The sequence below is a fragment of the Acinonyx jubatus genome, chromosome D2 (assembly GCF_027475565.1).
Source record: "Acinonyx jubatus isolate Ajub_Pintada_27869175 chromosome D2, VMU_Ajub_asm_v1.0, whole genome shotgun sequence".
Lineage (NCBI taxonomy): Eukaryota > Metazoa > Chordata > Mammalia > Carnivora > Felidae > Acinonyx > Acinonyx jubatus.
In genome coordinates, this window is record NC_069393.1 from 28638475 (window position 1) to 28666191 (window position 27717).

A 27717-nucleotide genomic window follows, 5' to 3' on the forward strand; every position below is an offset into this window, starting at 1 on the left:
TTTCAGTTTTCAGAGATGGCTTCCCTCCTCGCTCATTACCTTCCTTCCCATCTGAGGCTACATGTAGGAGCAGCATCCAGACTTCATGTACACATCCAAAGAGATTAAAGTTCAGTGAAAAAAACGAATGCATTTGAAATAAACACTTTAGACAAAGGAAGGGCTCCATGCATCATAGATATAAAAGATAAGCTGGAAAGCTAAGGAAATTGGTCTAGAGTAGATATCCAAGAAAGTTCAATTCTACTATATCCTGTCTTTTGGAACCACATCACTACGTCAAGCCTGATGATTAAAAAAATATCAACTGTAAAGAACTAATAACCTGTCTACAGTTATGTGCAACCTCTAATTCAAATATGACATTCGGGAGCCACACTTGAAATCATTATTACTCAAAAGAATAACTGTGTGTGACTGGATGCCTTTAGTATAGTAGTTTCATGTGGAAATCAGATGTTTCAATAACTGCATGACATTAAGTCAAAGAGCCAAAGGGCTAGAGAGCAGAGATCTGAACATCATGCCCATCCCACATTCAAATCAGGCCTCAAATCTATTAACTAAAGAAAGTAAGTTCTGAAATCAAGAGTTATACTACTAGCTCAGAAGAGTAATTTCTCCAAAAATATAGGAAGCTTATTGCATCTAGATTCTGGATCAGGGCTCAAGGGAGAATAGCATTCTCTTTTAAATATTAAATTCTCTGGGAAATGTGCCTCTACGCCTCTTTGAGAGTCTCAAAAGAGCAGTTTGTTCTAACAATCAACCTGTTCTGATAATAATCTAATAATAGCACCGTAAAGCCATTCTCACTGCTGACATCCAGCCTAACCTGCTTGGTTGCTACACATGCTATACTGATTGTTAAATATTTTTAATATCACCTTTATTTGTTTGTTTATTCATTTATTTTTTGAGCAGCAGGCAAAAGTTTATTAGAGTATATCAGAAAGTAAGAATAGTATGAGAGTTCTCTTTACAGAGGGGGGCATTGGAAAGTGAATGCCCCCAATATCACCTTTATTTAAACTAAAAATTTCCCTGTGTTACAAATGAGACAGAAAGAGGAATAAGGAATTTAGGTGGCTGGCTCAAGAGCATGTAATAAGTCTCTTGAGCTGGCATGGAAGGTTTAATAATATTCCCTCATATTTAAGGAGGACCTCAGATCTTTCAGAATATTTTCATAGCAGTTCTTTGACTTTCAGAACAACTCAGAAAGAGAGGGAGTGGGGCAAACACAAACTCCACTTTAACAAATGAAGAGTGAATTACAGAAGGCTTAAATGATCTGCGCATGGTCAATGTAATATAATGGAGGCCAGCCAGGATCCAGGAAGTGTTCAGTACATTTGACCTCCCAGCCTTGAGCCAAAACACCAAAGTGGAGTAGACCAGAGCAAGCAAAGCTTGAGATAAGCAAGCAAAACTCAGCTTATCACTTCTAGTTTCTAACTCTTCTCTCTTTTTCCTGTCACTGTTCATTCCATAAGAACTGTCAGAACAAGACTGATTTCAAATAATTGAAACAGAAGGAAAGAAGAGGAAGACCTCTGTAAATATACAAACCTTGATTCTCAGTCACTAGTTTTTCCTTTTTCTGGCTGACTGAGGTTCCACATGTACTGGATTGTAGTTATAGGATGAGGGAAAAGTTTGAAATTCAGAAAAACTTTAAAATAAGCTCTGTTGAAATGACGGTGAAAAACACACCAGTTTTTATTTTGGCAGATATAGAAATTTCCAAACATACTTTCAAAGACCACCTAAGGTACAGGAGCAAAGATACCTAATATAAATAAAATTAACTAGAACACTCATTTCAATGATTTATAATCATAGAAGCAAAATGTAAATTATAATACTTAAACATGGTAATAAAAATAGAAATACTGAATAATGGAGGCACTAGTCTTATCTGTAATTGCTAGAATTTTTAAAAACTTTTTTTTTTTAAACTTAAAATTTATGGGGCACCTGGGTGGCTCAGTTGGTTAAGCGTCCGACTCTTAGGTTTCTGCTCAGGTCATGATGTCGTGGTTTCATGACTTGGAGCCCAGAGTAGGGCCCTGCACTGACAGTGTGGAGTCTACTTGGGATTCTCTCTCTCTCTCCCTCTCTCTTTGCCACTCCCCTGCTCCAGCTGTCTCTGTCTCTCTTGAAGTAAATAAACTTAAAAAAATTTTTTTAATTAAAGTTCCTATTGGTTATTATTATTTTCTAATATGTACTGAAAACTAGATGTTAACATGTCTTTCATTTCAGAAAAATGAAACTAGAAATAGCATTTGAATGAATAATGCTATTCAATAATACCAAGTGCTGTGAAAAGGAAATAAAGTCTCCATGATTTAACACATGTTCACAATCCAACTTAATCTTTCTTATAACCTTCAAAGAAAGGATTTTGATCAGTCATTTGTAAAGTTAAATTTATTTATTTATTTTAATGATTATTTATGTATTTATTTATTTTAAATTTTTTAATGCTTATTTATCATTGAGAGACAGAGAGACACAGAGCGTGAGCAGGGGAGGGGCAGAGAGAGGGGGAAGCACAGAATCTGAAGCAGGCTCCAGGCTCTGAGCCATCAGCCCATAGCCCGACGCGGGGCTTGAACTCACGGACCGCGAGATCATGACCTGAGCTGAAGTCGGACGCTTCAGTGGCTCAGTTGGTTAAACGCTGGACTTCAGCTCAGATAATGATCTCATGGTCATAGGTTCAGGCCCTGCATCGGGCTCTGTGCGGACAGCCCAGAGCCTGCAGCCTGCTTCAGATTCTGGGTCTCCTTCCTTCTCTGCCCCTCCCCCACTTGCGCTCTGTCTCTCTCTCTCTCAAAAATAAATAAACATTAAAAATGTGTTTTAGGGGCGCCTGGATGGCTCAGTCAGTTAGGCGGCTGACTTCAGCTCAGGTCATGATCTCGCGGTCTGTGAGTTCGAGCCCCGCGTCGGGCTCTGTGCTGACAGCTCAGAGCCTGGAGCCTGTTTCAGATTTTGTGTCTCCCTCTCTCTGACCCTCCCCTGTTCATGCTCTGTCTCTCCCTGTCTCAAAAATAAATAAAATGTTAAAAAAATAATTTAAAAAATGTGTTTTAATTAAAAAATAAAAAAATAGGGTGGGAGGGAGGGGAGGGTGGGTGATGGGTATTGAGGAGGGCACCTTTTGGGATGAGCACTGGGTGTTGTATGGAAACCAATTTGACAATAAATTTCATATATTGAAATAAATAAATAAATAATAAAAAAATAACCTGATATGATAAAACTGCAGTGAACATCTCTGTTGTTAAATATGTCACTGTATACATCTTTACTTCCTCTCTTAAATAAAATCACTGAATTTAGTATATGATACAGATGGGGCTTAAAATCAGAAAAAAGCATGTTATAAAGTAAATAATGTTGGCATAAGTAGCTGGTCATTTGGAAAAAATTTTTATTTAATCCTTACTTCATTTTTTACATAAAAACAAACACTAGGGATGACTGGGTGGTTCAGTCAGTTAAGCATCAGACTCTTGATTTCGGCTCTGGTCATGATCACATGGTCATGGGATAGAGCCCCAAGTCAGGCTCTGCACTGAGCATGGACCCTACTTGGGATTCCCTCTCTTGCTCTGTCTCTGCCCCTCCCCTGTTCACACACACACGCATTCATGTATGTGCTGTCTCTCTCAAAATAAATAAAGTTAAAAAAAAGTTATCAGTGCCTTAAAATAAATAAATAAAATATGAAAAAATCAACATAAAAATCATCAATATAAAAAACATTTTAGTAGAAAACATGATCAAATGTTTTTATCTTAGAATAGAGAAGGCATTTCTAAAGACCACAAAAAATTTTGAAGCCAAAGAGGAAAAGAGTGACCAACTGGCATGTAAAACTTATGGGTGTGTGGGTATGTATATTTGTGTGTATGTGTAAGAGAGAGAGAATTGTGGAGGATTATTCTTTTTTGTTGTTGTTTTTACATGTACTTTATTTCTCTCTCTCTCTCTCTCTCCCTCTTTTTAATAATTTCTATTTAGGGGCCCCTGGGTGGCTGAGTTGGTTAAGTGTCTGACTTCAGCTCCGGTAATAATCTTGCAGTTTGTGGGTTCAAGCCCTACATTGAGCTTTTTCTGCTGTTAGCACAGAGCCTGCTTCAGATCCTCTCTACCCCCCAGCCCACCCCTCCCTTGCTGATGCACACATTCTCTCTCTCTCAAAATAATAATAATAATAATAATAATAATAATAATAACAATTTCTATTTAAAATTTAGTTGGTTAACATACAGTGCAATATTGGTTTCAGAAGTGGATGATTTTTCTTAAAAAAATCACAAATAAGGTTAAAAGACAAATCTAAAACCGAGAAAGAAACTATTAGCAATACTTGACAGAAAAAAAAAATAATGTCCTAATTCCCAAACTTATAAACATAATTTTTCCTAGTTGTTTTAAGCAAAAATGAATATTTAAAAAATAGATACAACTCAGGTTGCAAGTAAAAGAAATACGAATGGTCAATAAACATTGGAAAGCTGATCAACCTTACTCATAATTAATTGCCAAATATTGGGGCGCCTGCGTGGCTCAGTTGGTTAAGTGTCCAACTTCAGCTCAGGTCATGTCTCGTGGTTCGTGGGTTTGAGCCCCGCATTGGGCTCTTTGCTGACAGCTCAGAGTCTAGAGCCTGCTTCGGATTCTGTGTCTCCCTCTCTCTCTGCCCCTCCGCCCCCACACTGTCTCTCTGACAAGAATAAACATTAAAAATAATAATAATAGGGGCGCCTGGGTGGCGCAGTCGGTTAAGCGTCCGACTTCAGCCAGGTCACGATCTCACGGTCCGTGGGTTCGAGCCCCGCGTCGGGCTCTGGGCTGATGGCTCAGAGCCTGGAGCCTGTTTCCGATTCTGTGTCTCCCTCTCTCTCTGCCCCTCCCCCGTTCATGCTCTGTCTCTCTCTGTCCCAAAAATAAGTAAATGTTGAAAAAAAAATTAAAAAAATAATAATAATAATTGCCAAATATTAAAAATCTAATAAGACCCACTGTTGGTATGGTATAGTAGGAGGAAAAGCCATTAAAAGCATTATGAAGATCAGTTTGACAATGCTTATCATAATTTAAATACACATATCCTTTGATAAAGTAATTTTCCTTCTCAAAATTTATTCTACAGATATAATAATACAAGTATAATGGTTATTTGTGAAACAAAAACTGAAAATATTCCAAAGACCAATCAATAGGGGACTGGATTAAATAAAGCATGATATATTCAGGGGCACCTGGATGGCTCAGCTGGTTAAGCATCCAACTCTTGATTTCAGCTCAGGTAGTGATCTCTCAGTTCATGGGTTTGGGACCCACATGGCAGTGCGGAGCCTACTTGGGATTCTCTCTCTCTCTCTCCCTTTCTCTGTCCTTCCCCCACTTGTTCTCTCCCTCTCTCTCAAAATAAATAAACAAAAACTTAAAAAAGAAAAAGCATGGTACATTCATACATTAGAATATAACACAGGTCATTTAAAAAAAATAAGAAAGATCTATGTATTGATATAGAAAACAGTCTTGAGATAACGGTAAAAGAAAGGTTCCAATCTTATAGAATAGTACTGGAAAAAGCATATGGGGCACCTGGGTGGCTCAGTCAGTTAAGTGTATGACTCTCAATTTCAGCTCAGGTCATGATCTCTTGGTTTGTGGGTTCAAGCCCCATGTCAGGCTCTGTGCTAACAGTGTGCAGCCTGTTTGGGATTCTCTCTCTCTGGCCCTACCATTTGTGCTCTCTTTCTCTCAAAATAAATAAATAAACTTAAAAAAAAAAAGCATACATAAGAAACAGCTAATAGTGATTAGTGATTGTTTTTAGGGAGTGGAAATATTTGCACTGTATAAGAGTTTGTATTATTATAGTCATTATAATATTTTTAATGTTTTTTTAACATTTATTCATTAAAAAAAATTTTTTTTTAACGTTTATTCATCTTTGAGAAACAGAGAGAGACAGAGCATGAGCGGGGAAGGGGCAGAGAGGGAGACACAGAATCCAAAGCAGTCTCCAGGCTCCGAGCTGTCAGCACAGAGTGCGACACAGGGGCTTGAACTCGTGAACCACAAGATCGTGACCTGAGCCGAAGTCGGACGCCCAACCGACTGAGCCACCCAGGCACCCCAATATTTTCGAGAGCCAGAGACAGAGTGCAAACAGGGGAGGGGCAGAGAGAGAGAGGGAGAGACAGAATCTAAAGCAGGATCCAGGCCCTGAGCTAACAGCACAGAGCCTGATGCAGGACACAAACCCACGAATGGTGAGATCATGACCCGAGCCAAAGTCAGACACTTAACCGACTGAGCCACCCAGGCATTCAAATGTTTGTTTCTTTTTTTTTTTTTTTTTAATTTTTTTTAATGTTTATTTCTGAGGCAGAGAGAGACAGAGCATGAGTGGGGGAGGGTCAGAGAGAGAGGGAGACACAGAATCAGAAGCAGGCTCCAGGCTCTGAGCTGGCAGCACAGAGCCCGACACGGGGCTTGAACTCACAAACCGTGAGATCATGACCTGAGCCGAAGTCGGTGGCTCAACCGACTGAGCCACCCAGGTGCCCCTCAAATGTTTGTTTCTTTATAAAAGCACAGTGGCCTCTTGTTTTTTCCAACATTTTAAAAAAATATTTGAAAGAAAAAAACAATTTCCAGAAGTAGAATTGTTAAAGGGAATGTATGTTATTCATAATTGTACATTTAGACCATTCCTTACCTTCTCCTACTGTAAAATACTATTTTTGAGTTGGGATATTAATGATTTCTTATATAACTGAGTGTACAAAGATGAAAAATTTATGTTACTTAATCAATGTCATAATATTATCTAAACCAAATTAAGTATTTTAGTAGAAAATTAATTTGTCAGAAATGAAATATACCCACTCCTCTTACCTGCCATGGACCCAGCCATTAATCTGTGCACATGACCAGAAACTCCCAGTTTTGTAGTAATTACCTAGAAACCAAAATACCAAATTAAATGGAATATTTTAAAAATACGTCTCATTTCACTGTTTAATAATGAAGAAATTTCAAAAGAGTTACACAACTAGTAAAAAGAAAATTAGTAAATGAAGTGACCACAATTGTAACACATCATAAGGTCAGGTATTTCCTATGTAGCTTTTATGCCAATTCTGCTCTTTTACAATCTAACTTAGAATTGTCAAATATACTATATTGCACATTCCTGACCACATATACTTAAAGTGTGAGTGGCAGTAGTACAAATAAAATGCCACTACAATGAAGTCTTGACATATTGATGACACCAATTCTGACTGATTAGCTTGGAATGTTGTTCTCATCTCCATTGCTTAATTTTCCTTTTAAGACACCCTATGAAATTTAGCATACTTAACCATTCTGTGTCACTTTCACTCCCACAGAAAAGAGAACGTCAATCAATGAGTAGGATGGGAAAAGTTGTTAATTGATTGCATTACTCAAAAACAGACTTTCACAATATGATTTCACTATTTTATTTGTAAGAAATCCAAAGCTACAATGTTCCTTTCCTAAAACTGAGAAACAAAAAGCACATTAAAAAGCTATTAATATTTTCTGTATTTATTATTACCTATTTGAAGTACATTTTGGCTCTTCTTCGTAAATGTATACATAAACAATTTGCTCAAAAATGACTAACAACTGGGGCGCCTGGGTGGCTCAGTCAGTTGAGCGTCTGACTTCGGCTCAGGTTATGATCTCACGGTTCGTGAGTTTGAGCCCTGCGTTGGGCTCTGTGCTGACAGCTCAGAGCCTGGAGCCTGCTTCGGATTCTGTGGCTCGCTCTCTCTCTGCCTCTCCCTTGCTCATGCTCTGTCTCTCTCTGTCTCAAAAATAAATAAAACATTAAAAAAAATTTTTTTTTTAATGACTAACAATGCTGGACTAGATAACTCCAAAACCAAGTTACATTTAAAAATTTAGGGGAGCCTGGGTGGCTTAGTCAGTTAAGCGTCTGACTTTGGCTCAGGTCATGATCTCACTGCTCATGGGTTCGAGCCCCACATGGGGCTCTGTGCTGACAGCTCAGAGCCTGGAACCTACTTCTGATTCTGTGTCTCCCTCTCTCTCTTGCTCCTCCCCCACTTATGCTCTGTCTCTCTCTCTCAAAAATAAGTAAACATTAAAAAAAAATTTAAACTATCACAAGTCTTCTTCCTTCAAAAAGGCATTACTTTACCCATTCATCCAAAGTAACTTTAAAGGCCAAAGCAAATGCCTGTCAACTAAGTATGATATTCAAACACAAAAGGAAAACAAGATAAAAGTTCAAATACCGTTTTATAATGCTCAAATGCCATAAACTGGATTGCACCATAGGGAAAGATTCGAATCATCATTGCACCATTCCCTTTATACAATCCAAGGTATCCTTCCTTTTGGGGAACAGCACGCAATGCAGAAAATACTCCTATTTTTAGAAAAATGTTTAGAAGAAAAATACTATTAAAACAGAGAAAACTAAATTCAAATTTTCATGACAATCACAGAAAAGATTACTATATCATCATTCATGATACAATTTTGCATGAGGAATTAAATGAGCTGTAATTTATGTTTAATAGTTAAACCTACTTAAAATATTTAAGTCCAAATTACATAAACATACCTCATATAAAAACATAAAACATATTATAGCAAAAACAGCTATAAATTGTAGTAAAGTAGATTATAATTATCACAAATTATATTATTTTACAGCAATTTAGAAAATCTAACAGAAATATATTCAACGACCAGATATTACACTGCAGGTGGTTGACTCTGAAAGGATGAAGGAAGGTTTCCCAGACTGACCTAGATACATGTGTGGTTTGTTTATATAAGGAAACTGCTAAATAAAAGAAAAAATTTTCAAAACTACCTATTATAACTATTTAAATTTGGGGGGAATTTTCATTGTTAGAACACTTTAATTAGGAAGAGTGATAAACAAAGGCCTGAGTTCTGATCCTGTACATTTATATAAATATATATATATATATATATATATATATATAAAATTTACTCTATTAATGTCAATACTAGTCCTATTTGCTGTACAGACTTCTCATAAACACATCATTCCTTGTATTATTAAACTACTTAAATTCAGGTTCTTTTCCAAATTTTTCAAACAAAAATTTGATCAAATATAAAAATAAATCATTTTGAATTTTTAGAATGCAAATAACCCTTTGATCTCTTCCTGCAAATTAAAGTTGTAGGTACTTATTAACATTAAAAAAAGATGTCCTAAAAGCATTTTTTAATAAGTAGATATCTAAATGAACTAATAGTTTATTAAAAAGAATTCTAGATTATATATATTATATATACATATATATGTATAATATATAATATGTATGTAAAATTCTTTCCAAACACATGAAATATTAAACGAAATATACTTCCCCACACCCAAAAAAATTGTTCTTAAAGACGCCCTCTTGCCAAAAGAAGGGGCAAAGGTTAAGCCCTCTTTAATTTGTTTCAAATGTGTTCGTAACAGTTTAAGGATAATCAAATTTAGAACAATAGCTACCTTGTAGAGACAGGAAGGCTGTTGATGAGGGAGAAGTAGAGGTTTCAAATGTACCAGTAATGTTTATTTCTGAATCTCTGTGTGGGTCCACATATGTTTTCTACATTAGTCTTCAAAACTCTTTAATTACCACAAATAGTGTGTTAAAACAGATTTTAACAGAAACTACTAGTAGAAGTGAAATAGATATAGCAATTTCAAAAAACGAAATCCAGAAAACAAAGTGGGGGAGGTTGCTGGGGAGGTTGGAATACAAGAAAACGCAATAAACAAAACATTATGATGGTGAGTGAAAAAAATCAGTGATCACAAAAAAAAAAAAACCCAAAACAAAAAATAACAGAAATACAGAAATTCCACTATTAAAAGCCAAAGATCCTCAAATTCTGTTAAAAGTCCATACCTAACATATGCTTTTTACAAAACTCTTACCTAAAACAAAATAACAGAGAAAGGAAGAGCGAGAATGAATGTTGTATGTTTTCAAATGGCTTTTAAATATACACTGAGATGATTATAGTGTTGTTTTTCTCCTTTAACCTATAGTCTGTACTATTTTTACTTTGGCATATTTTTACTTTATGGTATAACACTAGACCAATTCTTACAAATTTACAAGTATGTTTGGAAAGACTATTCTCTGTAGGGGGGTACAAAGTTCTCTGTGTATCTTTTATATCAAGCTTGTGTTATTTAAATCCTTCCCTGCATCTTTACCTATTTTATCAAGCTAGGATTAGAAGGAACTAACATTTGGTAAAATATAGCATATGCTTGTGTATATATACATTAGTTCTGAAAGGAAATGGAAGTAACTGGTAAAAATGTTAATTCCAAGGAAGAAATAAGGGAGGGAACAAGATGTTTTTATACCTGTTGAATTGTAAACTTGTGAAAACATCACACATTCAAAAAACTAAAAATAAAAATTTTAAAAGCAATGAAATTAAAAGTAAAAATTTTTAAAGAATCCTATTATGACTCATCTACCTATTTTTATTTTTTATAAATAAATAAATAAATAAATATATAAATAAATAAATAAATAACAATTATCAGAGAATACTATGAAAAATTATATGCCAACAAACTGGACAACCTGGAAGAAATGGACAAATTCCTAGACACCCACATATTACCAAAACTCAAACAGGAAGAAACAGAAAATTTGAATAGACCCATAACTAGTGAAGAATTGAATCAGTTATCAAAAATCTCCCAACAAATAAGAGTCTTGGGCCAGATGACTTCCCAGGGGAATCCTACCAGACGTTTAAAACAGAGTTAATAGTTATCCTTCTCAAGCTGTCTCAAAAAATAGAAATAGAAGGAAAGCTTCCGGACTCATTCTATGAAGCCAGCATTACCTTCATTCCCAAACCAGACAAAGATCCCACAAAAAAGGAGAATTACAGGCCAATATCCCCGATGAACATGGATGCAAACATTCTCAACAAGATACTAGCAAATCAAATTCAACAGCATATAAAAAGAATTATTCACCATGATCAAGTGGGATTCACTCCTGGGCTGCAGGGCTGGTTCAACATTTGCAAATCAACCAATGTGATACATCACATTAATAAAAGAAGGGTGAGAACCATATAATCCTGTCAATAGATACAGAAAAAGCATTTGGCAGTATGCTTTCTTAATAAAAACCCTCAAGAAAGTCAGGATAGAAAGAACATACTTAAACATTATAAAAGCCATTTATGAAAAGCCCACAGCTAATATCATCCTCAATGGGAAAAAACTGAGAGCTTTCCCCCTAAGATCAGGAACACGACAGGGATGTCCACTCTCACCACTGTTGTTTAACATAGTGTTGGAAGTCCTAGTATCAGCAATCAGACAAAATGAAATAAAAGACATCAAAATTGGCAAAGAAGTCAAACTTTCACTCTTCACAGATGACATGATACTCTACATGGAAAACGTGAAAGACTCCACCAAAAAGCTGCTAGAACTGATACATGAATTCAGCAAAGTCACAGGATACAAAATCAATGTACAGAAACCAGTTGCACTTCCATACACCAATAATGAAGCAAAAGAAAGAGAATTCAAGAAATCGATCCCATTTACAACTGCACCCAGAACCATAAAATACCTAAACCTATCCAAAGATGTAAAACCAATGCTGAAAACTATAGAAAGCTTATGAACGAAATTGAAGAAGATACAAAGAAATGGAAAAACATTCCAGGCTCATGGATTGGAAGAATAAATATTGTTAAAATGTCAATACTACCCAAAGCTATCTACACATTCAATGCAATCCCAATCAAAATTGCACCAGCTTTCTTTTAGAACTACAATTCTAAAATTTGTATAGAACCACAGAAGACACCAAAGACACCGAATAGCCAAAGTAATACTGAAGAAGAAGACCAAAGCGGGAGGCATCACAATCCCAGACTTTAGCCTCTACTACAAAGCTGTAATCATCAAGACAGCATGGTATTGGCATAAAAACAGACACACAGACCCAGTGGAACAGAATAGAGACTCCAAAATTGGACCCACAAAAGTATGGCCAACTAATCTTTGACAAAGCAGGAAAGAATATCCAATGGAAAAAAGACAGTCTCTTTAACAAATGATGCTGGGAGGGGCACCTGGGTGGCTCAGGAGGTTGAGCGTCCAACTTTGGCTCAGGTCATGATCTCACGGTCCGTGGGTTCAAGCCCCACGTCGGGCTCTGTGCTGACAGCTCAGAGCCTGGAGCCTGCTTTGGATTCTGTGTCTCCCTCTCTCTCTCTGCCCCTCCCCTGCTCAAGCTCTGTCTCAGTCTCTCTCAAAAATAAATAAACATTAAAAAAAATAATAAAAAAAAAAAACAAATGATGCTGGGAGAACTGGACAGCAACATGCAGAAGGATGAAATTAGACCACTTCTTACACCATACACAAAAATAAACTCAAAATGGATGAACGACCTAAATGTGAGACAGGAAACCATCGAAACCCGAGAGGAGAAAACAGGCAACAACCTCTTTGACCTCAGCCGCAGCAATTTCTTGTTCGACACATCTTCAAAGTCAAGGGAATTAAAAGCAAAAATGAACTGGGACCTCATCAAGATAAAAAGCTGCAAAGGAAACAACAAAACTAAAAGGCAACCGATGGAATAGGAAAAGATATTTGCAAATGACATATCAGATAAAGGGTTAGTATCCAAAATCTATAAAGAATTTACCAAACTCAACACCCAAAAACCAGATAGTCCAGTGAACAAAAGGGCAGAAGACATGAATAGACACTTTTCCAAAGGAGACATCCAGATGGCCAACAGACACATGAAAAGATGCTCAACGTGACTCATCATCAGGGAAATACAAATCGAAACCACACTGAGATACCACCTCACACTGGCCAGAGTGACTAAAATTAAACAACTCAGGAAACAACAGATGCTGGCGTGGTTATGGAGAAATGGGAACCCGCTTGCACTGTTGGTGGGAATGCAAACTAGTGCAGCCGCTCTGGAAAACAGTGTGGAGGTTCCTCAAAAAATTAAAAATAGAACTACCCTACGACCCAGAAATAGTACTACTCAGAATTTATCCAAAGGATACAGGAGTGCTATTTCATAGGGCACACGTACCCCAATGTTTATAGCAGCACTTTCACCAACAGCCAAATTATGGAATGGGCCTAAATGTCCATCAACTAATGAATGGATAAAGAAGATGTGGTTTATACATACAGTGGAATACTACTTGGCAAGGAGAAAGAATAAAATCATGCCATTTGCAGCAACATGGATGGAACTGGAGGGTATTATCCTAAGTGAAATAAGTCAGTCAGAGAAGATAGATATCACGTGTTTTCACTCATATGTGGAGCTTGAGAAACTTAACAGAAGATCATGGGGTAAGGGAAGGGAAAAAAATAGTTACAAATAGAGAGGGAGGGAGGCGAACCATAAGAGACTCTTAAATACAGAGAACAAACTGAGAGTTGATGGAGGGTGAGGAAGAGGGGAAAATGGTGATGGGCACCGAGGAGAGCACTGTTGGGATGAGCACTGGGTGTTGTATGTAGGCAATGAATCAAGGGACTCTACCCCCAAAACCGAGAGCACACTGTGTACACACTGTATGTTAGCCAATTTGACAATAAATTATATTAAAAAATAAAGATAAATAAAATAAAATGAAAGGAAGGTGATGGGTATTGAAGGGGCATCTTTTGGGATGAGCACTGGGTGTTGTATGGAAACCAATTTGACAATAAATTTCATACATTAAAAAAAGAAAAAAAAGAGAGGAGAAGTCAATAAAAATAAATAAAATAAATAGAAATTCCTTTTGCAAAAAAATAAATAAAAGTAAAATTAAAAGTAAAAATTTTTAAAGAATCCTATTATGACTCATCTACCTTTATTTATTTATTTATTTACTTACTTATTTATTTTCAAATATTTGTTTTTGAGAGACAGAGCACGAGCAGGGGAGGGTCAGAGAGAGGGGGAGACACAGAATCTAAAGCAGACTCCAGGCTCTGAGTTGTCAGCACAGAGCCCAATGCGGGGCTAAAACTCACCAACCCTGAGATGATGACCTGAGCTGAAGTCGGACGCTTAACTAACTGAGCCATTGATTTCGGATTCTTGATTTCGACTTAGGTCATGACCTCAGAGTTTGTGGGGTCGAGCCCCATGTCAAGCTTGGCACTGGCAGTACAGAGCCTGCTTGGGATTCCCCCTCACTCCCTCTCTCTCTGCCCCTTCCCTGCTGCTCACATGCTCTGTTTCTCTCCCTCTCTCTCAAAATAAGTAAACTTAAAAAAACAAAAAGAAAATGAGCTATAGTTTATATACAACATAAATATTCATTACCCCTTTTAAGAAAAATCACATTTTAAAAACACAATTGGAAAAACAATTTATTCTCTTTTTTGTTTGTTTATTTATTTATTTATTTGAGAGAAAGAGACAGAATCTCGCACTGTTAGTGCACAGCCTGACGCAGAGCTTGAACCCATGAATCCTGAGATCATGACATGAACCAAAATCAAGAGTTGGATGCTAACCAACTGGGGCCACCCAGGCATCCCGATTCTTTTTTTTTTTAATTGAAGACAGTTGACACAATGTTACATTAGTTTAGGTTTACAACTGTGATTTGATAACTCTATATGTTATGGAAAAAACAACGGACTCATTCACTCGGTAGAACACGTTAGAACACGTTCCTTGTACACTAATGCTGCATAAGTCATACAGAGCACACGTCATTCCTATCTACCAAAGCATGAACCTATAAAGCATGAAGTGGTATGAGTTAGTTGCCTCGACCTAATTTCTTTCTTGGTCTCTGTCCACATTAATTCTTTTTCTTTTAAGTCTTTTCCCCTCTACTTGAAAAAGTAATATATGTTCAACACGTATTAATATTAGCTTAGGGGAAAAAATTTCCTTAAAATTTCACCAAAGTATTTATTAAATAAATTAATAAATAAGAAAATTAACCAGTTAATGTTTTTATTTCTAGCCTTTGTCTAAGAATATATTTATATAAAATGCAATATGATTAAACCATTTTGTAATATGTTCTTTTTTTAAATTTTTAAAAATGTTTATTTATTTTTGAAAGACAGAGAGACAAAGCACAAGTGGGGGAGGAGCAGAGAGAGAAAGGGAGACCGAATCCGAAGCAGGGTCCAGGCTCTGAGTTGTCAGCACAGAGCCTAACGTGGGCTTGAACCCACAAACTGAGATCATGACCTAAGCTGAAGTTAGATGTTTAACCACTGAGCCACCCAGGAGCCCCTGTAATATGTTTTCATTTATCTAATACATTATGAACATTGTTCCTAGACAATATATAGATATATAGATATAGATATAGATATAGATATATAGATATAGATATATACATATACATATACATATACATATAGTTTTTTTTTTTTTTAAGGAAGCTCTAGGGATGCCTGGCTGGCTCAATCAGAAGAGCATGCATTCTTGATCTTGGGCTGAGTTCAAGCCCTATGTGGTGTAGAGATTACTTAAATTAAAAAAAAAAAATAAATAAAATAAAATAAAATAAAATAAAATAACAACTTCATATAAAAAATAAAAATAAAAAATAAAGTTAAGCTCTAAGCCCAATGTGAGGCTGGAACTCACAACCTTGAAATCAAGAGTCACATGCTTATGGCACCTGGCTGGCTCAGCCTGTAGGGCATGCCACTTTTGATCTTGGGTTGTGAGCTCCAGTACCATGTTGGACATAGAGTTTACTTAAAAAAAAAAAAAAAAAAAAAAAGAAGAGCCAGCGAGGTACCCCCAATTAATATTCTTTTTACAGTTTTTGTGTGATTGGAAAATAGTCTACAATATGAATTTATTTATTTAAATAACACTTATTTAAACTTAACCAATTCCCTATTATTGAACATTTTGGGGTTTGTTTTTTGTTTTACTAACATAAATGATGTTTTCATCCTTGTATATATGTCTTTGAGCACATTTCTTTTTTTTTTTCATGTTTATTTATTTTCAAGAGAGAGGGTGAGAGCATGAGCAGGGTAGGGGCAGAAAGAGAGGAGGGCAGAGGATCCAAAGAGGGCTCTGTGCTGACAGCAGAGAACATAATGCAGGACTCAAACTCATGAACCCTGAGGTCATGACCTGAGCCGAAGTCGGACACTTAACTGACTGAGCCACCCAGGTGCCTCATATTTCCTTCTTAAAACAAATTTTTTTTATTTTATTTGAGAGAGAGCATGAGCGCACACAAGCAGGAGAAAAGCAGAGGGAGAGAGAGAATCTTAAGCAGGCTCCATGCTCAGCGCAGAGCCTGACACATGGCTCAATCCCACCAACTTAGGATCTTGACCTGAGCCGAAATCAAGACTCTAGCACTCAACCCACTGAGTCACCCAGGTGTCCCACATCTTTGAGCATATTTTTCTTTTTTTTTTAACATTTATTTCTGAGAGAGAGACAGAATGCAAGTGGAGGAGGGGCAGAGAGACAGGGGAGACACAGAATCCAAAGCAGATTTGAGGCTCTGAGCTGTCAGCACAGAGCCTGACGTGGGGCTCAAACCCACAAACCATGAGATCATGACCCAAGCTGAAGCAGGACGCCCAACCAACTGAGCCACCCAGGTGCCCCTGAGTATATTTCTGATTAGTTTCTGACAATAACTTCCTAGAACTAGAATTGCACGGTGAAAGAATATGTATCTTTTCAAGATTTTTGATGCATATTACCAAAACACCTTCCAGAAAGGCTATAAAAAAATTCCTACTCCCACCAATGATATATTATTAGAGTATCCATGTTAATTAAATGGCTGATTTTTATATTTGTAAGGAACAAACAAGAGCTTGATATTCTTTAACAATTGAAGTTTATCCATACTAACTGCATTGAATTTTATTTGCACTAAGATTTCTAGGAGCTTGGTTTGTTTTTTTTTTTTAACGTTTATTTATTTTTGAGACAGAGAGAGACAGAGCATGAACGGGGGAGGGGCAGAGAGAGAGGGAGACACAGAAACGGAAACAGGCTCCAGGCTCTGAGCCATCAGCCCAGAGCCCGACTCGGGGCTCGAACTCACAGACCGTGAGATGGTGACCTGAGCTGAAGTCGGACGCTTAACCGACTGAGCCACCCAGGTGCCCCTCTAGGAGCTTGTTTAACTGGGTGTTTAAAGGAATATGGTTGCCTCTCTGACTCAGTCAGTACAGCCTGCAACTCTTAATCTTGAGGTTATGAGTTCAAGTCCCACATTGGGTGTAGATTACTTTAAAATAAAAAATAATAAATAAAGGAATAAACTTTACCTCCATCAATAATTGGATATTTTTTTAAAAATCAGGTTGAGGGTCACCTGGGTGGCTCAGCCTCTGACTGTTGGTTTTGGCTCAGGTTATGATCACAGGGCTGTGGGATCAAGCCCACATTGTACTCTGCACTAAGCATGGAGCCTGCTTAAGATTCTCTCTCCCTCTCTCTCTCTGCCTCTCTCCCCCACTCACTCTTGCTCTCTCTCTAAAATGAAAAAAAAAAATCATGTTGAAAAAAATAATAATAAAAATAAAAATCAGATCGAGCAGTTACATGTGTCTGGAAAAGATGTGACTTGTTAATCCCAATAAACAAATAGTACTTACTTCAAGGATTCTAAGATTTTGCTTTACAGAATATCAGTACCCTTAAGTTGATAATATATATAACCACTAATTGCAAGTGAAAAGTTTAAAGTAGGTAAGAGATAAATCTCATGCAAAATTTGCTCCCAAACTTGAATTCCCTTTTGCATCCTCTTTCCACTAATTCACAAATGGAAACCAACCCAGTAGATGGATAATGTTTTCATTCATTTTTTATCTTTAGCATCCATTAACTCACCTAAATGTTTGTAATGGTGATTGTGAGCTTGTAACAAAACCTTTACTCGATCCAAAGGAGCAACTGTTGTTTTGGCACAGCATCCAGCAATACCTGAAAAATTTTTAAACAGGATGAAATTGCACACTATTTCTTTCCACATGGAAATCGTTATTTATTCAGCCAGCACACCTTCTGATTTCTAATTTGGTCTCCACGGGTAGAACTGCCCAGTTGCAGGGATATGCAGATGATTGGCCCCCATTCCCTGTAACTTAATAATTGAGCATGTCAGACTTAAAAATAAATTCGGAGAGTGTAAATCTTCCCTCTAATACCTGATGAACACTAGGAATCTTGCTAACTGTAGTTAAGGAGACAGACACTTGAAGGTATTTACCCAACTGTGAGGCTCTATTTCAAGTAACCTCTACTTCTAGATGACTCTTTCGTTGAAACAACCAACTTTTACCCATAAAATTCAGTTATTCATTTATATATCTAGCAATTATGTATTTGGTCCCTAACACATGCCCCTGTGGAGACATATGGATGACACTAATGTGTATACATGGGCTTTAGTGTAGGTCAGAATCCAGGGCAGCCCTACCTCCTTGCATGCTTATAAGATGATAATATATAGACTCTTTACTATAGATTGTTCATATGTTGAAAACTAATTCCCAATGTGATAGTATTTAGAGGTGGGGGTTTTAGGAATTGATCAGGTCTGGAGGGTAGAGCCCTCGTGAATGAGATTAATACCCTTATAAAAGCCCAGAGAGGGGCGCCTGGGTGGCTCAGTCGGTTGAGCGACCGACTTCGGCTCAGGTCATGATCTCACAGTCTGTGAGTTCGAGCCCAGCGTCGGGCTCTGTGCTGACAGCTCAGAGCCCGGGGCCTGTTTCGGATTCTGTGTCTCCCTCTCTCTGACCCCCCCCCCCCCCCCGTTCATGCTCTGTCTCTCTCTGTCTCAAAAATAAATAAAAAACGTTAAACAAAATTTTTAAAAAAATAAAAAAAATAAAAGCCCAGAGAAATCCCTGGCCCCTTCCTCCAGGTGAAAACACAGTGAGAAGGTGCCCTCTATGAGGAAGCAGGTCCTTAACAGACACCAAATCTGCTGATACCATGATTTGGCTTTCCTGGCTTCCAGAACTATGAGAAATAAATGTCTGAAGCTTCCAGGTTGATAGGAAGGAAGGAAGGAAGGAAGGAAGGAAGGAAGGAAGGAAGGAAGGAAGGAAGGAAGAAAAAATGTTGTTTATAAGCCAACTATCTAAATTATGGTATTTTTGGTATAGTAGCCCAAATAGACAATTTTGTAAAGTACCTTACATGTTGTAAACACTTGATAAAATAGGCTGTTATCATTATAAAATGATGGATTAAAACTCTTTGGTATCTTTTTGTGACTACTTTAAGCTCTTCACCATTGCATATTTGATCCAGAAGGTACAAAAGGACTGGGATTTTGTGGGTCTCCTTTACAACTATATCCCCAAAGACCAGTACAGCGCCTGGCACATAATAGGCACCCAAAAGATGTTTGTTTAATGAATGAACATAGACTCTTACTTTACAAACTTTTTAAAATGTAAGACAAAATCACTCATTTATTTAATAGCCTAGCATGTAACTAATATTAAAATCCATACCCTGAGATATCTAAAAATAAAATGCCTATCGTATTCAAATTCACATATAAGCTTTATATATTACAAGCTTCTCTTACCTTAACTAATGAAAATAATAGTCATGGCTGCCTCAAATTGAGGATAAATGAAAAATATTTTGCATTTGGGTATATTTGGTTTCAGAATATTTTGTTATATTATCTTTTCAGTCATTATTATAAAATTTGGAATGCGTGCAATAAGTAGTTTTCTTTGATAGTATCTTAACTCATTTCATCACATTACTTTATAGCTCAGTTGATCATCACAACAATCCATTGAGTTAGGTCATGAAGCTTTTATCTTCCTTTTGAGCAAATGAAGTTATTTGTCCAACACTGCTGCTAATCAACAATAACAGTTAACAAGTACTGAATGTTTACTTTATACCAGGTACTAGGCTAAGAGATTTAACTGAGGGCATTATGCCAAAGCTTTTATGGGTACTATCTCATTTAATCATTACAATCTTCTGAGGTAGGTACTATCCTTTTCCCACTTAAAAGATGTGGCAACAGGGGCACCTGGGTGGCTCAGTCAGTTGAGTGTCCGACTTCAGCTCAGGTCATGATCTCATGGCCCGTGAATTCGAGCCCCGCTTCGGGCTCTGTGCTGACAGAGCCTGGAGCCTGCTTTGGATTCTGTGTCTCCCTCTCTCTCTGCTCCTAACCCACTCGCATTCTGTCTCTCTCTCAAAAATAAATAAGCATTAAAAAAAAAGATTATAAAGTACTTTAAAAAATAATAAAATAAAAGATGTGGAAACTGAGGCACAGGGAGGCTAAATAACTTGCCCAATGGTATTTTTTTCTTATCACTTGAACCAAGAATTCCTATACAATCTTCAAAGTTATTCACACTTACCAAAAATTTGAAGCAGCGCTTTACCAAATAAGAGACCAAAGAATATGAAAAGATATTCAGCATCATACGTTATCAGGCAAATGCAAATTAAAACTACAATTAGATACCATTAAACACCTATTTAAAGGGAAAGCACACACACACACATACACAAACACAGAGGACACAAACTCTGATAATATCAATACACTTTAGAAAACAGTTTGGCAGTTCCTACTTCACTCCAAGTAAAAGTCGGAATCTTTTTTTTTTTTTTAATGTTTACTCATTTTTGAGAGACAGAGAGACAAAGCACGAGAGGGGAGAGGCAGAGAGAGGGAGACACAGAAACCAAAGCAGGCTCCAGGCCCCAAGCTGTGAGCACAGAGCCCAATGTGGGGCTTGAACCCACCGACAGTGAGATCATGACCTGAGCTGAAGTCGGACGCCCAACTGACTGAGCCACCCAGGCGCCCCTAAAAGTCAGAATGTTTACAATTGCTTGCAAAGCTCTTCATTCTGCCTCCCCATTACCTCTAACCTCTTCCCCCATCAACACCACTTGGCTCCAGCTACATGGCTTTCCTTCTGGCCTGAAATGCTCCTCTTCAGACATCAACTTGCTCAACTCTCTCACTTCAAGTCCGCTCAAGTGTCATTCTCTCCAAGAGACTTATGACCGTCCTATTTAACACTGCATCCACTCAGCTTTGCGTTCCCTTGCCCCATTCTCCTTTAACTTCTCCCCACTGCATTCATCACCTTCTAACATACTATGTAACTTACTTTCTCCCCTCAAATCCCCAATCAAGTAAACTCCAGGAGCTTTGTTTTGTTCCATGGTATACACTGACCATGTAGCAGGCACACAGCAGGCACTCATATTCCTGGTATAAATGAATGAATGTCGTTTTTATCAGAAGAACAAAATAAATTATGAATACTACTGCTGCCTACAGATATTCTTTCCACAAGCCCTCATAACGTGGAATTTTTTAAATTCCCAGCCTTAACAAGTAATTAAGTGTTGACAACCCGGACAATCAAATAAGAGAAGGCAGTGACTGAAAGACTTCTTTATGGTAAGGCAGAGAAATTTCTGAGAGACAATTATGAACTTTCTGGCCTCACAGTAACAGAGATAGAAGGGCTGCACCAGCTACCTATCATGTAACTATAGAGCAGTTTACTAGAATCACTGGAAGCAGTTTTGATTGTAGACAGTTTTACACAATTTCCCTCATCATCTTTAAAAAGCTGACCTCCAGTATTTGTTTTCTTTAAAGCAAACAGCAAAATCCAACTCTACAATGGGTCATTTATGGTCTTTGTAAAAGAAAAGGGTGCCCAACATGTCTCACTGAAACCCTGGCACTCCGCTCTTTCCCCTACTTTCCCACCCCGAAGAATGGGTGCTTGGTTCGGCCCGTCCACATCCCCAGCCGCTCCCAGACCGCTCGAGGCCCTTCTTCCCCAGGATCCTGTTGTCACTAGTCAAGTGGTTATCAGAAAGAGTTACAACAGGTCAGTGCAAACAACCGACCGGGCACTGAAGCAGCCAGAGTCCAAGAATGTCATCGCGGCCGCAAACACCGGATCTGCCCAGGATCCCGCCCTGCCACCCGAGCGCGCCGGCTCCTCTCGGCTGACACCCACCTCCGGCCAGAAAGGAGCGCAGCCAGTAGAAGTCCCGGCGGGCGGTGGGCCCTCCGGCTCCCGCAGCTTGCGGCATCGCGGGAGGGGGATCGGCCGCTGCCAGGGCCGCCGCCGCAGCCATCAGGACCAGGGCCGCGACGGGAAGTCGGGTCGCCAATTTACAAGCCACTGGCTGAAGACATGACCAGAGCGGGCGGTGACAGAGCACCGACCGCCGCGCGGGCGGGACGGAATAACACCAAGCGGCGCGGCGCGGGCTGATGGCGTACACCAGGGGCGGGGCCTGGGCCCGCGCCACGAGTGGGAGTCACCCACGCTCGCCACCTCCCCCGTACAGCTTCACCCAAGACCCTCCTCCCGGCCTCGCTTACCAGGCCTCTTCTGTTCTGATGGAAGAAGGAAAGCGTGGCCAGGGAGAAGGTCCCACCAAAACCCACCTCAGAAAGCTCTCCCCGTCCATTGACTTGTAATTGCCCTAGCTAAGATGAATCCTTTCCAGAAACAACCTTTGGTTCCTTACTGCTCTTTCCAGGAACCTCTGAAATTGCACCATCTCCCGCCAAATCAGTTCTGCCTTCTCAGAGCTTCCCACTGAACCTCGGTTTCTACTCTCCCTAACCACCTATTAAGCTTCCACTCCACCCCATCACCTCTGTCAAAGAAATATTGCTAAAGCAGATTGCTCTTTCTTTGGGGCCCTACAAATTACACAATTACTATGCTTGTCCAGCGTTTCTGAATCTATGCCTCTGCTTAACCGAACTCTGCTCCCCACCAGCCCAGTCTCTGCCATAAAATCTTAGGAACTTTCCAGTTGCTTTTCCGCGCCCGCACTGTACTCCAAGACTTCTACTTAACTACTCCTTAGGGGCACTATTTCTCTCTCTCTCTCTCTCTCTCTTTTTTTTTTTTTTACAGATTTTTTAATGTCTATTTTGACAGGGAGAGAAAGAACACGAGTAGGGAAGGGGCAGAGAGAGAGGGAGATACAGAATCCGAAGCAGGCTCGGAGCAGCACAGAGCCCGACGCGGGGGGGCCTGAGATCAGGACCTGTGCTGAAGTCGGGCGCTTAACCTGCTGAGCCACCCAGGTGAGGGGCACTATTCTCTTACTGTAAGCCCCTCATCACTTCCAGGCTGGGCAAAATTCATTCCTATTCTTTATGACCAAAGTTGTTCTGAACTTGTTTTGTCTCTTTCAGAAACGATATTAGAATTTTCTTCAATAGTTACTCCAACCTTTCTTATTATTGGCACCGGTCTCCTCTTTCTCTTTCTATGGATATGCTTCTGCAAGGTCTTTCTAGACACATGTAGTCACTAGTAATGAGTCCAGATTTATAATTTATTTTCCTCCAGGTTCCCAATTTTCAGTTTCTGCCAGAAAATACAGACCTATATAATAATATCATTATTTATATGTTACATGTCTAATGTGTAGAAACTAAAGCTCCCCAAATGGAATGGTTGCACTGTAAATGTAATTAATGCTACTGAATTGTACAATTAAAAATGGTTAAGGGGCGCCTGGGTGGCTCAGTTGGTTGAACAACTGACTTCGGCTCAGGTCGTGATCTCATGGTCTATGAGTTCGAGCCCCGTGTGGGGCTCTGTGCTGACAGCTCAGAGCGTGGAGCCTGCTTTGGATTCTGTCTCCCTCTCTCTCTCTGCCCCCCCCTCCCCCGCTCAGGCTTTGTCTCTCTCTCTCTCTGTCAAAAATAAATAAACATTAAAAAAAATTTTTAAATGGTTAAAATTGTAGATTTTAAATGAAGTGTATTTTACACAATAAAAAAATACAAAGAGAAAGCTTCTTACATTTTTTAATGTAACAACAAAGGAGAAATTACCTAACTAGCAAAACTGCCCCAATTCCTAGTGCTAATGTGGATTTCTCCCCCAGGCCTGTAGGCTATACTAGTACATCTCTTCTCTTCTGTTTCATTTTCAATGAGATGTACCTTACAGGTTCAGCTTATCATTTAATGGCTCCCAACTCCAAAACTCAATCCAGATGAAGGATGGAAAGTTGATATAAATGATAACTGACAAGTCTAGTGATTTCAACATCCTTTATTTATTTATTTATTTATTTATTTATTTATTTATTTATCTCTATACCAAATGTGGGCTCAAACTCACAACCCCGAGATCAAGAGTCACATGCTCTTCAGAGTGAGTCAGCCAGACACCCCAACATCCAATTATTTCTTCTCCATCTATGCAACCGGTTACTACTAAGCTACCTAACCTACAGATGTTATAGTGTCCCAGGGCTCAGTCAGCGGGTCTCTTCTGTAATCACACTCACTCTAGATCTTACCCAACCTCACAGCTTTATTATATTTTATTATATTATTTTTATTATATTATATTTATTATACATTTTTAGGTAAACTGTACACCCATCATGGGGCTTAAACTCACGATCCCCGAGATCAAAAGTCTCATGCTAGGGGTGCTTGGGTGGCTCAGTCTGTTAAGTGTCTGACCCTTAATTTTGGCTCAGGTCACGATCTCATGATTTGTGAGGTCAAGCCCCCTTTAACAGAGCCTGCTTGGGGTTCTCTCTCTCCCTCCCTCTCTATATCTGCCCTGCTCCTGCTCTATCTCTCTCAAAATAAGTAAACTTTAAAATAATAATAATAATAATAATCTTTAGAAATAGATTATAAAGTGAAATAAAATTTTCTGGGGCACCTGGCTGGTTCAGTCAGTAGGGTATGTGACTCTAATTTAAATATTTTCCACAGGGGTGCCCGGGTGGCTCAGTTGGTTGAGTGTCCAACTTTGGCTCAGATCATGATCTCACAGTCCATGAGTTCCAGCCCCGCATCAGGCTTTGTGCTAACAGCTTGGAGCCTGGAAACTGCTTCAGATTTTGTGTCTCCCCCTCTCTCTCTGCCCCTCCCCTACTCACTCTCTCTTTCTCTCAAAAATAAATAAACATTAAAAAAGATTAATAAAGGGCACCTGGGTGGCTCAATCAGTTAAGCATCCAAATTGGGCTCAGGTCATGATCTCAAAGTTCATGGGTTTGAGCCCCACGTCAGGTTCTGTGCTGATAGCTTAGAGCCTGGAGCCGGCTTAGGATTCTGTGACTCCCTTTCTCTCTGCCTCTCCCCCACTCGCATTCTCTCTCTCTCTCTCTTTCAAAAGTAAATAAACATTAATTTTTTTAATTTAATAGATATTTTCCACAGCATTTATCAGCTTTCCATATATATTATATACAAGATTTATGTTATATATAAAATGTTTCTGTATCAGTTTCCCTCCACTAGAATGTAAGCTCAAATGACGTTAGGACTTATCTGTTTCGTTAATTGGGTATGTCCTTTGACACTGAATAGGTGATACATGATGGTGGATCTACTTAAAGACCAAGCTTTTCTTTTTTTCTTTTTTTTTTTAAAGTTTATTTATTTATTTTGAGAGAGAGAGAGAGAGAGAGCGAGCATGTGCCAATCAGGGAGGGGCAGAGAGAGAGGGAGAAAGAGAATCCCAAGCAGGCTCCGTGCTCAGTGTGGAGCCCAACACAGGGCTCAATTTCAGGACCATGAGATCATGACCTGAGCCAATATCAACAGTCAGACACTTAACTGACTGAGTCACCCAGGCACCCCTCTTTTATTATTTTTTTAAATATTTTATTTTTAAGTAATCTCCACATCCAACATGGAGCTCGAACTCACAACTCCAAGATCAAGAGTTGTGCGCTATACTAACTGAGACAGCCAGGCATGCCAAAGACCAATCTTTTCTCTCTGTCTTTCACTTTTAGAATATCTAGCAACTAGTAGCCAGAGGCTAAAAAAGTAGAGAAAAATCAATCCACTTCCTCAGAGAATGTATTATTTCATGGAATGAATGTGAACCTAATAGTAAAATACATATAATACAAATAAAAGTGGGGATGCAGGAGAAAGATCATATTTGCTAATGGTCATCAGGGAAGGAGATAATGAAACTGTCCTTTGACATGGCTAAGCATGGACTAAGGCAAACATATATACACATACACACACACAGAATAAGAAAACTGAACTTGTTCATGAAACAAGGAATAGTCCAGTTTGTCGATCCTTGATTCCCTCTCCATGATGGCCCAACACTTGTGTGGCAGACTACTGACCAATAATGTTAGAGAAGTAGGTCAAGGCTATATCATGAACTGGTTTAATCTTTGGCTAAAGAGTTTAGACTTAGTTCAATGGATAATAAGAAGCTGATGACAGCTCGATTTTAGAAAAGTTAACCTGGAAGAGATGAATAGAATGTTTGGGAAGGGAGATACTGACAGATCCTTAATAAAGAAGCCAGTTGGGAAGCTTTTGCAACAATCCAGGCAAGAGGGCCTGGGTGATTCACTTGGTTAAGTGTCTGACTCTTGATTTTGTCACAATCTCACAATTCATGAGATCAGTGGGCTCGAACCCCATATCAGGCTCTGAACTGACATCCAGGAGCCTGCTTGGGAGTTTCTCCCTGTCTCTCCCCCACTTGTGCTCTCTCTCTCTCTCTCTCTCAAAAAATTAATTAATTAAAAAAGAGGGCTGATAGGAGCATAAAAACATAGCGACCTAAAAGGAAATTGATGGAGGAAAAGCCAAAGCTGCTGCAAACCTTTTTGCTAGAGTGATTAATAGACTTGATGGTGTCACTAACAAAATAAGGAAGACAGAAAGAGGAATTGGCTTAAGACACAGAAAGGTTAGAAATGTTAGCACAAAAACAAAAAACAAAACACAAAGACAAAAAAAAAAGAAAAAAAAAAAAAAACTGGGCGCCTGGGTGGCTCAGTCGGTTAAACATCTGACTTTGGCTCAGGTCATGATCTCACGGTTTGTGAGTTCCAGCCCTGCTTCAGGTGAACATGAGCCCACTGGGTGAGCTCTGCTTCTTTCTCTCCCTTTGTCTCTACTCCTTGTTCACTTGTGCCCTCTAAATTAATTAGTTAATTAATTCAGTCTAAAAAAAAAGATGAAATACAAAAACAACAGCAAAAAAAAAGCCAAAATATTTTTTTTAATGTTTATTTATTTTTGAGAGACAGAGAAAGAAAAAGTGCGAGCAGGAGAGGAGCAGAGAGAGAGGGAGACACAGAATCCAAAGTAGGCTCCAGGCTCTGAGCTGTCAGCACAGAGCCCGATGTGCTTGTCTCAGCACAAGACATGAGATCATGACCTGAGCCAAAGTCGGACACTCAACCAACTGAGCCACCCAGGCACCCAAGCCAAAATAATTTTCAAATAAACACTGTATGTATAATGCAGCATTTGAGTGAGAACATACAAAATACCAAAACAAAATTTGTTTTGTTTTTAAGTTCTACCCTCTAAGAGGGGCTTGAACTCATGACCCCTAGATCCAGAGTAGCATGCTCTACTGACTGAGCCAGCCAGGCATCTCCTGCAAAGGACAAAGTTTTGACAAAGCTTTTTTTTTTTTTTTAATATGACAATATATGAATACCATGTAGACCATATATAACAATAACTACCTGAAAAGCCTTCTTTGAAAACTTTCCCATCCCCACATGCACCACCGTGTTATGTGAAATAGGGAGAAATTGGAGTGCCAATTTTTAAATGTTTATTTATTTATTTTTGAGT

At 38.6% G+C, this 27717-nt stretch overlaps 1 protein-coding gene across 1 annotated transcript in view; it reads right to left on the minus strand.

Annotated features, from left to right (window-relative positions):
- The window catches only part of SLC25A16 (solute carrier family 25 member 16), a 47859-nt gene extending 25497 nt beyond the window's left edge, over nucleotides 1-22362 (minus strand). Inside the window, exons 1-4 of the mRNA XM_027062144.2 lie at nucleotides 22103-22362; nucleotides 17949-18041; nucleotides 8328-8461; nucleotides 6934-6997 (exon numbers count right to left, since the gene is read on the minus strand). Coding sequence (XP_026917945.1) covers nucleotides 6934-6997; nucleotides 8328-8461; nucleotides 17949-18041; nucleotides 22103-22223 — 412 coding nt within the window. The 5' untranslated portion in view covers nucleotides 22224-22362. The remainder of the gene's footprint in view (nucleotides 1-6933; nucleotides 6998-8327; nucleotides 8462-17948; nucleotides 18042-22102) is intronic.
- Between the last annotated feature and the right edge of the window lie 5355 nt (nucleotides 22363-27717).